The sequence below is a fragment of the Chiloscyllium plagiosum genome, unplaced genomic scaffold, assembly GCF_037043375.1.
Source record: "Chiloscyllium plagiosum isolate Xiang-an unplaced genomic scaffold, Cpla_swu_hap1 HiC_scaffold_2, whole genome shotgun sequence".
NCBI classification, from domain to species: domain Eukaryota; kingdom Metazoa; phylum Chordata; class Chondrichthyes; order Orectolobiformes; family Hemiscylliidae; genus Chiloscyllium; species Chiloscyllium plagiosum.
Window position 1 is genome coordinate 58,931,060 of NW_028270140.1, and position 15,803 is coordinate 58,946,862.

Genomic DNA, 15,803 nt, shown 5'->3' on the forward strand with positions numbered 1-15,803 from the left:
TACATTAGCATCATTTAAAATGCGTTTGGAGAAGTACGTGGATAGGAAAGGATTAAAAGGCCAAGTGCAGGGAAATGGGGTTAGTGTGGAGAGACATTTTGGCTAGCATGAACCAGTTTGGGTCAAAATGCCTGTCTCTGTGTCATGATGCTACGGCTGTATGACCTGAGTATCTTCCAATTGGTGCACAGGTCAGGTCCAAACACCTCCATTTTAAGGCGTTGAATGACAATGGTCGCAAGCCAGATGTCTACTATTGGCCTTTTTGTCAAATCATGTGGCAGCATCCAGCCGAGGCCCTGGTCACCCTTGCAGCCATAGGCACCTCCCCAACCCATCCACCTCTGACAGAAGGGCTAATGCCCGAAACGTCGATTCTCCTGTTCCCTAGATGCTGCCTGACCTGCTGCGCTTTTCCAGCAACACATTTCCATCTCATCATCCACCTCTGACAGCCACTTGAGCCAAAAACATAAAATAAGATCTTTAAGAAAACTAAAAAGGAAGGGCCCATGCCCACAATACATGGTCCATGGACTCCACAGCACAAACAATTGGGCTGGGAGTCTGTGAACCACTACAACCTACCATTACACAAGACTGCTGCATGCAATACCCTCCACCCCTGATCACCAAAGGTAAGGGGGAGGACCCCCACGTAGCCCTCCATTGGGGATCTCTACTATCCAGTGGAGATAAAACACTCCATGCCCTACAGTACCCATCTCTTCCTGAAGACACTCCTTTTTTTTGGAGGCAGTTCTAATCTCCAGTTTTTATTTGTAAACCTCCACTCTACCATCAAACAGCAGTCATGCTTATTTCTCCCCAGCACCCATGTTGTGTGCGTGTAGGTGTAGGACACAATGAAGAAACAACAAGTGCAAAAATCTCTATTCTTATTCCCCCACCAGGAAGGAAAAAAACAGCTGAGTGGCCAGTGACACGCAGTGCCCTTCTCTTCAAGGGCAATGCCTACGTGAAAGAAAAAGTGAAGGGGTAGGCAAGGGTTATATCAAAATAGAATTGGAGGGGGAAATAAAACACTCCATGCCCTGCAGTGCCCAACTCTCCCTTAAGGCTCTCCTTTTTCTGAACTGAGGAGTTTTTGAATCCCTGCCTTTTTTTTTTGTCATGCGTGTGTAGTTTTAGGATGCAGTGAAAAAACAAAGAGTGCCAAAAACTTTATTCATATTCTACCACCAGGAAATAAAAATGCCTGAGTGGCCGGTGACAAGCAGTGCCCTTCTCTTCAAGGATAATGCCTAAGTGAGTGAAAAAGTGAAAGGGAGGGCAGGGTTTATATCAAAATGAAGTTGGCGGAAGAAACAAAGTACTCCGCAGTGCCTACAATGGATCTCCTAGTTATAGTTTTATTTCAGAGGCCAGTACACAGTCACTAAGTCACCTTTACTTACGGGCTGTGGTCAGTCAACTCTGAATCAGTCCCTGAAGTGAGTAGATCCTGAATCCACTGTTTATAATTTTTTAATCTCCTGGTTATACTTTTTAAAAATTCCCCACATTACTGCCAAGCAACAGTAGTGCTTGTTTTCCAGCAACCATAGCACATGTGTGGAGGTGTAGAATAAAGAAATATCCAGTGCAGAAAATGTTATTTGTATACCACCACCAAGTAGAAAATAAAATACACCCAAGTAGCAGGTGACAAGCTGAGTCCTTCTTTTCAAGGGCAATGCCTACATGAACGAAAAAGTGAATGGGAGAGCAGGGGGTATAACAGAAAAAAGCTGGCGGGGTAAACAAAGCACTCAATACTTCATGATGCCCACCTGTCCCTGAAGGCTGTCCTGATTATATATTATTTTCTTGACATGAAGAGATTCTGAATCCCTGTTTATATATGTTTTTGAAAATCCCCCACACTATGGTCAAACAGCAGTAGCGCTTATTTCTCCCCAGGACCCATGCTGTAGGGCACAGTGAAGAAACAATGAGTGCAGAAAACTTTATTCATATTCCACCACCTGGAAGAAAAAGCCCCCGAGTGGCCAGTGACAGTCAGTGCCCTTCTCTTCAAGGGCAATGCCTACGTAAGCAGAAAAGGGAAGGGGGAGGCAGGGTTCATATCAAAATAATGTTGGCAGGGGAAACAAAAAGTCCACACCTCGCAGGGTCCACCTCTTCCTGAAGGCTCTCCTGGTTATATTTTTTTCAGAGGTTGGTATACCACCACCAAGTCACCCTTTTTTGCTGGCTTTGGTCAGGAAGCTTGGAGTGAGTCTCTGAGATTAGGAGATTCTGAATCCCCTGTTTATTTCTTTAATCTCCTGGTTACTTTTTTTTTTAAATCCCCCACTCTACTGCCAACCAACAATAGTGCTTATTTCTCCCCAGCACCCATGTAGTATGCATGTAGGTTTCGGACACTGAAGAAACACTGAGTGTAGAAAGCATTATTCACATTCCACCACCAGGAAGAAAACACCCAAGTGACCAATGACGAGCAGGGCCCTGCTCTTCAAGGGCATTGCCTAAGTGAATGCAAAAATGGAGAGGAAGGTGGGGATTGAATCACAATAGAGTTGGTGGGGGAACAAAATACTCCACACCCCACTGTGCCCATCTCTCCCTGAAGGCTCTCCTGGTTATACGTTTTTTTTAGATTCTGTTCTCCTGGTTATATTTTTTGTTTCTCTCAAGTCTCCCACACTGCTACCAAACAGCAGTAGTGCTCATTTCTCCCAGCACCCATGTCGTGTGCATGTAGGTGTAGGACACTGTGAAGAAACAACGAGTGCAGAAAACTTTATTCCACCACCAGGAATAAACACTCCAGTGGCCAGTGACAAGCAGTGCACTTCTCTTCAAGAGCAATGCCTAAGTGAACAAAAAACTGAAGGGGAGGGTAGGGATTAAATTAAAGTAGAATTGGAGGGGGGAATAAAACACTCAACCCTCTAAAGTATCCACCTCTTCCTGAGCGGCTCAATTTAAAGCTATGTCCCCTTATGCCAGCCATCACCATCCAAGGAAAAAGGCTCTGACTGTTCACACTATTTAACCCTCAGATTCTCTTATATGTCTCTATTAAGTCACCTCTCAACCTTCTTCTCTCTTAACGAAAACAGCCTCAAGTCCCTCAGTCTTTCCTCATAAGACCTTCCCTCCATACCAGGCAACATCCTAATAAATCTCCTCTGAGCCCTTTCCAAAGCTTCCACATCCTTCCTATAATGTGCTGACCAGAGCTGCACGCAGTACCCCAAGTACGGCCGCAGCAGAGTTTTGTGCAGCTGCAGCATGACCTCGTGTTTCCAAAACTGAATCCCTCTACCAATATAAGCTAACACACCATATGCCTTCTCAACAATTCTATCAACCTGGGTGGAAACCTTCAGGGATCTTTGTACATGGACACAGAGATCTCTCTGTTCATCTACACTACCAAAAATCTTACCATTAGCCCAGTACTCTTTATTTCTGTTGCTCCTTCCAAAGTTAATCATTTTTCCACATTAAACTCCATTTGCCACCTCTCAGCCCAGCTCTGCAGCTTACCTATTTCCCTCTGCAACCTTCAACATCCTTCAGCACTATCCACAACTCGACTGACTTAGTGTCATCTGCAAATTTACCAACCCATCCTTCTACACCCTCATCTAGGTCACTTATAAAAATAACAAACAGCAGCGGCCTCAAAACAGATCCTTGCGGCATACCACTAGGAGCTGAACTCCAGGAATAACATTTCCCATCAACCATCACCCTCTGCCTTCTTTCAGCTAGCCAATTTCTGATCCAAGTCTCTAAATAACCCTCAATCCAATGCCTCCATATTTTGTGCAATAACCTACCATGGGGAACCTTATCAAACGCCTTACTGAAATCCATATACACCACATCAATTGCTTTACATTCATCCACCTGTTTGGTCACATTCTGAAAGAACTCAATAACATTTGTGAGGCACGACCCACCCTTCACAAAACCATGTTGATGATCCCTAATCAACTTATTCCTTTCTAGATGATCACAAATAGCCTTTTCCAACACATTACCCACAATTGAATTAAGGCTTACTGGTCTATAATTGCCAAGGTTGTCTCTACTTCCCTTCTTGAACAAGGGGACAACATTTGCTATCCTCTAGTCTCCTGGTACTATTCCTCTAGACAATGACAATATAAAGATCAAAGCCAAAGACTCTGCAATCTCCTCCCTGGCTTCCCAAAGAACCCTAGGATAAATCCCATCTGGCCCCGGGGACTTATCTAATTTCACACTTTCCAGAATTGCTAACATCTCCTCCTTGTAAACTTCAATCCCATCTAGTTTAGTAGCCTGTATCTCAGTATTCTCCTCAACAACATTGTCTTTTTCCAGTGTGAATACTGTCGAAAAATATTCATTTAGCGCTTCCCCATCTCCTCGGACTCCTTGCACAACTTTCTGCTACTATCCTTGACTGGCCCGAATCTTTTTCTCGTCATTCTTTTATTCTTGATATACCTATAGAAAACTTTAGGGTTTTCCTTAATCCTATCCACCAACAACTTCTCATGTCCCCTCGAGGCTCTTCTTAGCTCTCTTTAGGTCTTCCCTGGCTACCTTGTAACTCTCAAGCACCCTAACTGAGCTTTCATGTCTCATCCTAACATAAGACTTCTTCTTTCTCTTGACAAGAGTTTCAAATTCTTTCTGAACTGAGGAGTTTCTGAATCCCCTGTTTTTATATTTTTTTTTAATACCCCACACTACTGCTAAACAGCACTAGTGCTCATTAGTCCCTAATACCCATGTCGTGTGCATGTAGGTGTAGGGCACAATGAAGAAACATCAAGTGCAGAAAACTTAATTTGTGTTCCACCACCAGGAAAATAACACCCGAGTGGCCAGTGACAAGCAGTGCCCTTCTCTTCAAGGGCAATTCCTTAGTAAATGAAAAGAGGGTGGGGGGTGGTGGTGGTGGTAGGGATCCTAGCAAAACTAGCAAAACAGAGTTGGCGGGAGAAACAGAGCACTCCACGCCCCACGGTACCCACCTCTCCCTGAAGGCTCTCCTGGTTATTTTTTTCAGTTAATCTCCACTCTACTGCCTAACAGGAATGGTGTTTATTTCTCCCCAGCACCCAATGTTGTATGCATGTAGTTGAGGATGAAAACACCTGAGTAGCCAGTGAAGAGCAATGTCCTTCTCTTCGAGGGCAACACCCAAGTAAAAGAAAAAGTGAAAGGGGGAGCAGTAAGGTTTATATCAAAATACAGTTGGAGGGGGAGATAAAGGCTGAAGGCTCTCTTGGTAATTTTTTTTCTGAACTGAGATTCTGAATCCCCTGTTTATTGTTTTTCATTCGCCCACACTTCAGTGCAAACAACTTTGTTCGTATAGCACCACCAGGTAGAAAATAATGCACACCTGAATGGCCAGTGACAAGCAGTGTCTTTCTCTTCAAGAGAAATGCCTATATGAATGAAAAATTGAATGGGAGGGCAGGAGTTATAACAAAATAAAGTTGGCTAGGGAAACAAAACATTCCATGCTTCATGGTGCCCACCTTTCCCTGAAGTCTCTCCTGGTTGTACTTCTTTTAACTGTGGAGATGCTGACTTCCCTGTTTATATTTTTTTGAAAATCCCTCTTATTTTGGCTAGTGACAAGCAGTGCTCTTCTCTTCAAGGGCAGTGCCTGAGTGAAAGAAAAAGTGAAAGGATGCTTCCCTAGCAGGAGTGCTGATCTCTCCCCAGTCCCCATGTCATGTGTATGTAGGTGTAGGACACAGTGAAGAAACGAGTGCAGAAAACTTATTCATGTCCCACCACCAGCAAAAAAAAATGAGTGGCCAATTGCAATCAATGCCTTTCCTTCAAGGGCAAAGCCTACGTGAACGAAAAAGGGAAGGAGTGGGCAGAGTTTGTATCAAAAAAGAGTTGGCAAGGGAAACAAAGCACTCCATACCTCGCAAGGTCCACCTGTCCCTGAAGGCTGTCCTTTTTTTTTTCAGAGCCTAGTATACTACTACCAAGTGCCCCTTTTATTTCTGGCTGTGGTCAGGCAGCTCAGAGTGAGTCCCTGAAGTGAGGAGATTTTGAATCCCCTGTGTTTTTTTAATCTCCTGGTTACTTTTTTAAAAATCTCCCACACTACTGCCATTTCTCCCAGCACCCATGTCATGTGCATGTAGGTGTAGGATACTGTGAAGAAATAATGAGTGCAGAAAACTTTATTGCACCACCAGGAAGAAAACACTTGAATGGCCAGTGACAAGCAGTGTGCTTCTCTTCAAGAGCAATGATTAAGTGAACAAAAAAGTGAAGTAGTCTGCAGATGTTATATCAAAATAGAATTGGAGGGGGAAATAAAACACTCCACGACCCGCAGTGCCAAACTCTCCCTGAATGCTTTCCCAGTTATTTTTTTTCTGAACTGATGATTTTCTGAATCCCCAGTTTCTATATGTGTATATTTTTTAATCCCCATGCTACTGCCAAACAGCAGCAGTGCTCATTACTCCCCAGCACCCAGGTCATGTGCCCCTAGGTGTCGGACACAGTGAAGAAATTGCGAGTGCAGAAAACGTCATTTGTATTCCACCACCAGGAGAAAAACACTCGAGTGGCCAGTGAGAAACAGTGCCCTTCTCTTCAAGGGCAATGTCGAAGTGAACAAAAAAGTGAAAGGGAGAGTCGGGATTAAATCAAAATAAAATTGGAGGGGGAAATGAAACCCTCCATGCCTCACAGTGCCCACTTCTTCCTAAAGGCTCTCCTGATTATCTTTTCTTTCTTTTTCCAAACCCCCACACTCCTGCCCAAATGCGGCAGTGCTTATTTTTCCCCAGCACTCATGCTGTGTGTGTACAGGTGTTAGACACAGTGAAGACAGTGACAAATGCAGAAAACTTCATTGACATTTCACCACCAGGAAGAAAAGAACCACCCGCGTGGCCAGTGATGAGCAGTGCCCTTCTCATTAAAGGGCAATGCCTAAGTGTTCGAGAAAGTGAAAGGGAGGGCTGGGATGAAATCAAAATAGAATCAGAGAGGGAAATAAAACACTCCACGACTCGCAGTGTCCACCTCTCCCTAAAGGCTCTCCTAGTTATATTTCTTTTTCCTTTTTTTACCTCTTCTTTTTTCATATATATATATATAACTCTCACACTACCGCCTATGTGCGGTAGTGCTTATTTTCCCCAGGAACCATATTGTGTGTGTGCAGGTGTAGGACACAGTGAAGAACAACAAGTGCGTAAATCTTTATTTGTATTCCACCACCATGAAGAATGCAAGAACCTGAGTGAACAGTAATAAGCAGCACTCTTCTCAATAAAGGACAATGATGAGTGATCAAAAAAGTGAAGGAGAGGGCTGGGATTAAGTCAAAATAGAATCAGAGGGGGGAAATAAAACACTGCACATCTCGCAGTGCCCTCCTCTCCCTGAGGACTCTCCTAGTTATTTTTTTCCCACCACGGAGTCTGTCCCCTAAACTGAGGAGACTCTAAATCTCCTGTTTTTTTTTCCCTGTTTCTTTATCCCCACACTACTGCCTAACTGCGGTAGTGCTTATATTTTCCCCAGCACCTATGTGGCGTGTGTGCAGGTGTGAGACACAGTGAAAGACAACAGGTGTACAAATCTTTATTCAATTCCCACCACCAGGAAAAAAGAAAACACCAGGGTGGCCAGTGACGAGCAATGCCCTTCTCATCAAAAGGCAATGTTGCGTGATCAAAAAAGTGAAGGGAAGGGTAGGGATTAAATCAAAATAAAACAAAATAAAATTAAATCAAAATAAAAAATAAATCAAAATAAATCAAAATAAAAAATTAAATCAAAATAAAATAAGGCTTTCCTAGTTATATTGGTCAGCCAAGGCATTACTGATTGCCCCAGGTTAACAACTCCAGTCTAGAATCTCATAGTTAATGAGGTACATCTAGTTCCAATCACTGGACGATGCTATTGATAAATTTTAAAAAGCAGCTAAGCAATAATGAACTTTAAAGAGAATATTTACTACGTCAACAAACAGCTATTGAAATTGTTAGAACTAATTCTTGTAAACTCTATAACAGAAAAAAAATCAATTTTTAAGGAGTTGAGGATTTCACTAACTTCACTGGTTCATAATTTTATAGACCTTCATGAACATTTACAAGTTCTCTAAAAAGGTCATAGCTTGCATTCTGTAAGATAAGACCCTTGTAATAGGTCTCTTTGAATTCAGTTGAGTTCTGGTTACATTAATATTTGGCTGACCTCTAGCCCCTTTCCTCCCCTTACAGTTTAGATTTAGATTACTTACAGTATGGAAACAGGCCCTTCGGCCCAACAAGTCCACACCGACCCACTGAAGCGCAACCCACCCAGACCCATTCTCCTACAGCTACCCCTTCACCTAACGCTACAGGTAATTTAGCATGGCCAATTCACCTAACCTGCACATTTTTGGACTGTGGGAAGAAACCGGAGCAAACCCACACAGACACGGGGAGAATGTGCAAACTCCACACAGTCTGTCGCCTGAGGCGGGAATTGAACCCGGGTCTCTGGTGCTGTGAGGCAGCAGTGGTAACCACTGTGCCCTACCTCTGATGAAAATGCTTTCTGCTAGAAATTACGACCAGACTTCTATATTCAATGTATATTTGCTAGTTTGGATGTGCCACCGAGTGACTGAGAAAATCCAGGGCTTAAAAAGGTCCAAAGCTTTTTCACTTAAGGAAGATTTCCCATTGTTTTTAATTCGTAACTGCAAGAAGAGAAGTAGAAAAATTCCCAACAACAAAATTTGTTGGAGAAACCCCACAGGTCCAGCAGCATTTATGAAGAAACAAAGTTAATGTTTCAAGTTCAGTATGACTCTTCTGACATTTCTCCAGAAGTTTCAGTTTTTAGCAAATTTTCAGCATCCACAGTACTTTGCTTTTATTGGAAAAGATTCTGATTGCTATCACTGTTGAGCACAGTTAATGTACAGACAGATTAATTTTGCATCAAATGATACTCTTCTGGACTATAACAGTTATTGTGGAGTTAGGTTCAGAAATGTTTTAGAAGATAATAAAGACATGTTTCTCTCTTGTGGAGAACAAATTAATAATTCTTTCTACAGATTTTAACAGCCAATTATGATGGCTCGGCTCTTTTTATTTGTGAAACATAGCTTTGTTTGGGCACTCATGTGACACTTGTATGAATTAAGTGAGAAGTCACAGACACTAGATTATAGTCTAATAGGTTCACTTGAAATCAGAAGCTTTCAAAGTGTTGCTCCTTCATCAGGTGAAGTCACTTCACCTAAGATGGCACCATGAGATGCAACATTGTAAACTTTTCACTGTATTCTTGTAGTTCTGTACTTGAGTACATGTATCAATAAAACCTAAAGCCTAAACCTAGCTGTTATAACTGGTAAGGATTAACCTGTGGAGTGTAGTATTTGTGTGTAATGGCTCCATGTCTGCATGGTTAAAGAAAATCCTAATTTAAATTCCAAAATGAATCCACCCTTAATGAATCCATTTCCAAAAATGAGATATATTCTTTTAACTAAAATTGACACTTACACATATAAAGGATCTTGGTTAATGCGATGTATGCAGATTATCTCTAGTAATGTACATTCAGCAATGATTAATATCAGCTTTTAAAGTAAATACATGATTCCACAAGATGACTTTCCTAGAATCATAGAATCCCTATAGCATGGAAGCAGGTCATTTCCATTTGTTCTTTCACTTGAGAGGAAGTAAAAACGTCCTTCAATCTTCAAAGAGTAAACCATGCACCAGATAGTGAGAAGAAATCCTATGAAAAACAAACATTATCCCTTGAGGACACTGCATAATACTTTGACTCATTCAAATTATCTTTTGCCTCCAAATGATTGTTCTTGGACTTCAGCACAGGTTCATGAAATCTCTAGCATTTGTACCATTGACTTCAGCTGGAACCATTAGTTGAGAGCAAAAACAGTCAGTCATTGTCAGCATCATCCTTGCAATTGAACATTCGTTAAGTAAGCACTCTGTGAAAATCTCAGTGTGTCTTTTTGCAGCACGTTAGCTGTGGTAGTCCAGTGCTGACAAAACCAGCCATTTTTCATCTGACCTTTCCTGTTTCTGTCTTTAGGTGAGCTCAATTCAGAATCAAATGCAGTCCAAAGGTGGTTATGTAGGTCCGCCTATACCAGTTAATGTTCAGATGCAGCTTGTGGACACAAAGGCTGGATAACACTTAAATGAAACCTGTGTAAGTACAAAGCCTTAATCTTCCAGAGTGAATATAATTGCCTCACCAAAACCAGATGTCACAACTATAATGCAAGGAAATGCAGCAGGTTCTGAAAATCTGAAATAAAAACTGAAAGTACTGAGAAGCTCAGCGGGTCTAGCAGCATCTTTGGGGAGAGAAATGCAGTGTTAACATTTTGTGTCCGGGTGGTTCCAAAGAAGCGTCACACTGGACTTAAAATGTTAAATTTTTTTCTTTACTCATAGTTGCTGCCAGACTTGCTAAGTTTCTCCAGAACATCCAGTCTTTTTTATTTCTGGATAATACAGTGGATGAAGAGAAAATAACTCCACAATTTTACAAATTGTGCTAGATATTGCAACTGTGATAAGCATATCACATAGAAAATGCAATGTTCAGTTTGAGACATTGAAAAATAGAATGCTTAGGATTGAACTTAGTTGCATTCAACTGAGTTAAATGCAGACTCCAGAACATTCTCTAAGGAGTGCCATTTGTAATCTGTGGAAGTTCATGTGAGATACTATTAAAAGACCTTAAGTTCCTGAATTAATGCGCATTGATTTCCAATAGAATTCCATTTTATGTAACCTGCCCTTGGAGCCCTGTCTTTATGTGACTGGTCCAGTTGAGTTTCTAGACAGTGGTAACCCCAAAGATGTTGACAGTGATGATAACATCATTAAATGTCAAGAGGGCAATCAGTATATTGCTCCTTATTGGAGGTGGTCATTGCCTGGCATTTGTGTGGTGTGAATAGTACTTGCCACTTGTCATTCCAAGCTGGATGTTGTCTAGATTTTGTTATAGAGTCATAAAGTCATGCAACATGGAAATAGACCCTTTGGCCCAACTCATGCTGACCAGATTTCTTAAACTGAACTACTCCTATTTGCTTGCATTTGGCTCATATCCCTCGAAACATTTTCTATCCAGTTATCTGTCCAAATGTCTTTTAAATAGTGTAATTGTACCTGCCTCTGTCACCACCTCTGTGTGGAAAAAGTTGCCCCTCAGATCCCTTTTGACTCCTCTCAACTTAAACATATGCCAACTAGTGGGCGGCACGGTGGCACAGTGGTTAGCACTGCTGCCTCACAGCGCCTGAGACCCGGGTTCAATTCCCGCCTCAGGCGACTGACTGTGTGGAGTTTGCACGTTCTCCCCGTGTCTGTGTGGGTTTCCTCCGGGTGCTCCGGTTTCCTCCCACAGTCCAAAAGATGTGCAGGTAAGGTGAATTGGCCATGCTAAATTGCCCGTAGTGTTAGGTAAGGGGTAAATGTAGGGGTATGGGTGGGTTTCGCTTCGGCGCGTCGGTGTGGATTTGTTGGGCCGAAGGGCCTGTTTCCACACTGTAATGTAATCTAATCAACTAGTTTTGAACTCCTCTACCTTGTGGAAAATACCTTGGCTATTCACTATATGCCCTGCATGATTTTGTAAACTTCTGTGTGGTCACCCCTCAGGCTTACATGATCCAGGGATAAAGGTCCCAGCCTATCTAGCCTCCCCTTATAACTCAAATTCTCCAATTCAATAACATCCTTGTAAATCTTTCTTGCACACTTTCCACTTCAATGATACCTTCCAATTGCAAGGCAACCAGAATTGGACGTGGTACTACAAATGTGGCCTCAATAAAGTCTACAACAACAGCTGCAACATGATGATCCAACTCCTAGCCATAGAAGGCAAGCGTCCCAAATGCCTTCTTCGCCATGCTGTTTACCCTTGATGCCACTTTTAAGGAACTACATATCTGCATCCCTAGGTTGCTCTGTCCGACAACATTCCCAGGACCCCACCATGAACAGTGTAAGTTCTGTCCTGGTTTGTCTTACCAAAAACCTTGTATTTATCCACATTAAACTCCAACTGCCTTTCCTCGGCCCACTGGCCCAGTTGATCAAGATTCTTTTCTACTCTTAGATAGCTTTCTTCACTGTCCACTATACCACCAATTTCAGTGTCATCTGAAACTTATTAATCATGCCTCCTATATTTTCATACAGATATAAATGACAAGCATCAGTGGACCCAGCACTGAGTGTTGTAGCACTCTGGTGGTCACCGATCTCCAGTCTGAACAACATCCCTCTACCATCACCCTCTGTCTCCCACCGTCAAGCCAATTTTATATCCAATTTGCCACTCATCTTGGATCCCATGTGAGCTAATGTTCACTAACCAGTCTTCCAATGTGGAACCTTCTCAAAAGCCTTCCTGAAGCTCATGTAGGCAATGTTTACTGCTCTCCCTTCATCTATCTATCTATCTAAAATCATAAGAATGATGGATGCTGGAAATCAGAAGCAAAAACTGAAATTTCTGGAAAAGCTCAACAGCTTTGGCAGCCATAGTGAAGGGTCACTGGACCCAAACTGTTGACTTTAATTTCTCTCAATAGATGCTGCCATTTCTGCTGAGCTTTTCCAGCAATTTATGCTTTTTTTAAATGTATTTTAAGACCTCCAGCACCTCCACTTCTGTAATGTGAACTCTTTTCAAAACATCATCATTTATTTCCCTGAGTTCCTGAGCTTCCATGACTTTCTTCATAGTAATTGTTAACGTGAAATATTCATTTAGGATCTCACTCATTTCCTGTGGCTTCTTCTTTAGATGCTTTGTTATCTTTAAGGGCCCTATTCTTTCCCTACTCTTTTGCCCTTAATATAATTTTAGAATCTCTTTAAATTCTCCTTAATCTTCTCTGCCTAAGCTATTTTATGTTTTCTTTTTGCCCTCCTGATTTCCCTATTAAGTGTACCCCTATACTCCTCAACATATTCACTTGATCCCAGCTGTCTATCCCTGGACATGCACCCTTATTTTTCTTGACTAGAGCCTCAATATCTATTGTCATCCAGTGTTCCCAACTCCTATCAACCTTGCCCATCACTCTGACAGGAACACACTGTCTCTGAGCTTTCATTATCTTGCTTTTGAAAACTTCCCTCTTGTCAGTCATTCCTTTACCTCAGAGCAGCTTATCCCAATGAACTTTTGAAAGTTCCTGTCTAACACAGTCAAAATTGGCCTTGTTCCAATTTTGAACTTTAATGTTTAGGCAAGGCCTATTGTTTTCCATAAGTATTTAAAGCTAATTGAATTATGGTCACTGGTCCCAAATTGCTCACCCACTTCACCTCAGTCACCTGCCTGCCTTATTTCCCATGTGGATATCAAACTTTGCCCCTTCTCCAGTAGGACCATCTACATATTGATTGAGAAAGTTTTATTGAACACATTTAACAAATTCCTCCCCACCTAAGCCTTTAACATTATTGTTGCATTTGAACATGGACTGCTTCAGTATCTGAGGAGTCATGAGTGCTGCTGAGTATTGTGTAATCATTAGCAAAAATCTGTATTTCTGACTTGATCTTGGAGGGAAGGTCAGCTAAAGGTGGTTGGGCCTAGGACACTACTTTGAGGAACCCCTACAGAGATTCTCTGGAGCTGAGATGACTGATCTTCAATCACCACAATCAACTTCCTATGTGCCAGATATGACTCCAACCAACAGAGTGATGCCCCCTTATATGAATTGATTCCAGTTTTGCCAAGGCTTCTTGATGCCACACTCAGCTGAATGTCGCCTTGGTGTCAAGGGGAGTCATTCTCACCTCACCTCTCGAATTCACCTCTTTTGTCCAAGCTGTTTAAACCAAGCTATAATGAGATCAGGTGCTCAAACTAGGCATCATTGAGCAGGTTATCAACTTTAATAATAATCGTGAGTGGACTGATGAGGTGGAAGTTGGCTGGATTGATTTGTCCCATTTTTTTTGTGTGCAGAACATAGCTGGGCAGTTTTCCACATTGTCAGGTAGATGCCAGTGTTGTAGCTGCACTGAAACAGTTTAGCCATCAACACCACAAGTGAATAGAAAATACTCATGTACAAAAAAATCTTGCCTCACATATCTCCTTTAAACATTCCCCCTTCCACTTTAAACCTCTGCCGCACAGACTGAAATTAGAGTGAGAAATCTTTCCAGTCTGCCAGTTGCAAATGCATCTGTATATGGTGGTATCAATAAGAGTGACGATAACATGCTCCTTGTGGAAAAGAAGTCCCACAAATGCCTTCTATCATTTTGTGAGGCACTATCACCATGCTAATGCCAAGGGACAGAGTGTCAAGCATGAAGGAAGAGCTGAAGGAAATCCTTATTAGTCAGGAAATGGTATTGAAATTTCCAATAAATTTAATAATAATTTAATTTATTGTTAAATCCCAATAAATCCCCAGGGCCTGATGCTCTGCATCCCAGGCTACTTCAGGAAGTATTCTCTTTACTCTGGAAGGGTTCCAATAGACTGGAGTGTAACTAATGTAACCCAACTTTTTTTAATAAAGCAGGGAAGAAAAAACAGGGAATTCTTGGCTGTTTAGCCTGATGTGGGGAAGATGTTGGAGTCAATTACTAAGGAAGTAATAGCATCAGGAAAGCACTGACAGAATTGGTCTAAGTCAACGTGGATTTACGAAAGGGAAATTATTCTTGACAAATTTTCTGGACTTTTTTGAGGTTGTGACTAGTAGAATGAACAATGGTGAATCAGTAGATGTTGTTATCTGGACTTTCAAAAGGCTTTTAATAATGCTCTACACAAGACTAGGAAGGAAAATTTAAAGCTGATGATATTGGCATTGATAGAGAACTGGATGGCAGGCAGGAAGTAGAGAGTAGCAGGTAGTGATGAGTGGGGTTCAGTGCTGGGACCCCAGCTATTCACAATATATATATAAAATTTGGACAAAGGAAGTGAATCTAATATCTCAAAATTTGCCAATGACACTAAGCTGGGTGGCAGTGTGTGCTGTAAGGAGGATGCTAAGAGGCTGCCGCCTCTTGGACAGACTGGCAAACACTTGGCAAATGCAATATAATGTGGATAAGTGTGAGGTTATCCACTTTGGTCACAAAAGCAAAAGGGAAGATTATTATCTGAGTGGTGGCAGTTTAGGAAAAGATGAGATGCAAAAAGACTGGGATGTCATGGTGAAACAGTCACTGAAGGTTGGCATGCAGGTACAGCAAGCGATGAGGAAAGCTAATGACATGCTGCCTTCATAGCGAGAGGATTTGAGTATTAATCAGTTATACAGAGCCTTGATGAGGCCGTACCCTGAGTATTGTGTGCAGTTTTGGTCTCCTAGTCTGAGGAAGGACATTATTGATCCTAAGGGAGCCCATCTTTGTTCTACATTCTCGAACAATCTCATTCATGCCTTTTTCACCTTCAAATCAAACTATTCAAATGAACAACTTCAGTTTATCTTAAAGTGGTGTCCATTTCTTACCCTGCAACAAATGAAATTACCATCATATTCATACTTGTGGATGTCCTTTAGATTCAAATCCCCAAATGTCTTTAAGTTAAAATTCTCACAAATGTCTTTACATCCCTTTCATGTTGTTGACCATCCCTACTCCTATACCAATCAGCTCCCACCCACTCCAACAAATCCAGTTTGTTGTGTGTCCCTCAGTCTGCACATCTTCACTGAACCGTTGTTGACCATACAATCAGGTGTTTAGGTCTCACAATCAATAAACATCATCTCT

The 15,803-nt window shown here is 41.8% G+C and overlaps 1 protein-coding gene across 3 annotated transcripts in view; it reads left to right on the forward strand.

Moving 5' to 3' along the window:
- Positions 1-15,803, forward strand: part of cdc42se2 (CDC42 small effector 2) — a 318,114-nt gene that overhangs the window by 300,146 nt on the left and 2,165 nt on the right. For 2 of the 3 annotated variants that reach the window (XM_043714273.2, XM_043714265.2), the window contains exon 4: positions 10,102-10,221. The exons of the other annotated variant lie outside the window; for it this stretch is intronic. In XM_043714273.2, coding sequence (XP_043570208.1) covers positions 10,102-10,203 — 102 coding nt within the window. In that variant the 3' untranslated portion in view covers positions 10,204-10,221. The remainder of the gene's footprint in view (positions 1-10,101; positions 10,222-15,803) is intronic. 3 annotated transcript variants of the gene reach the window in all.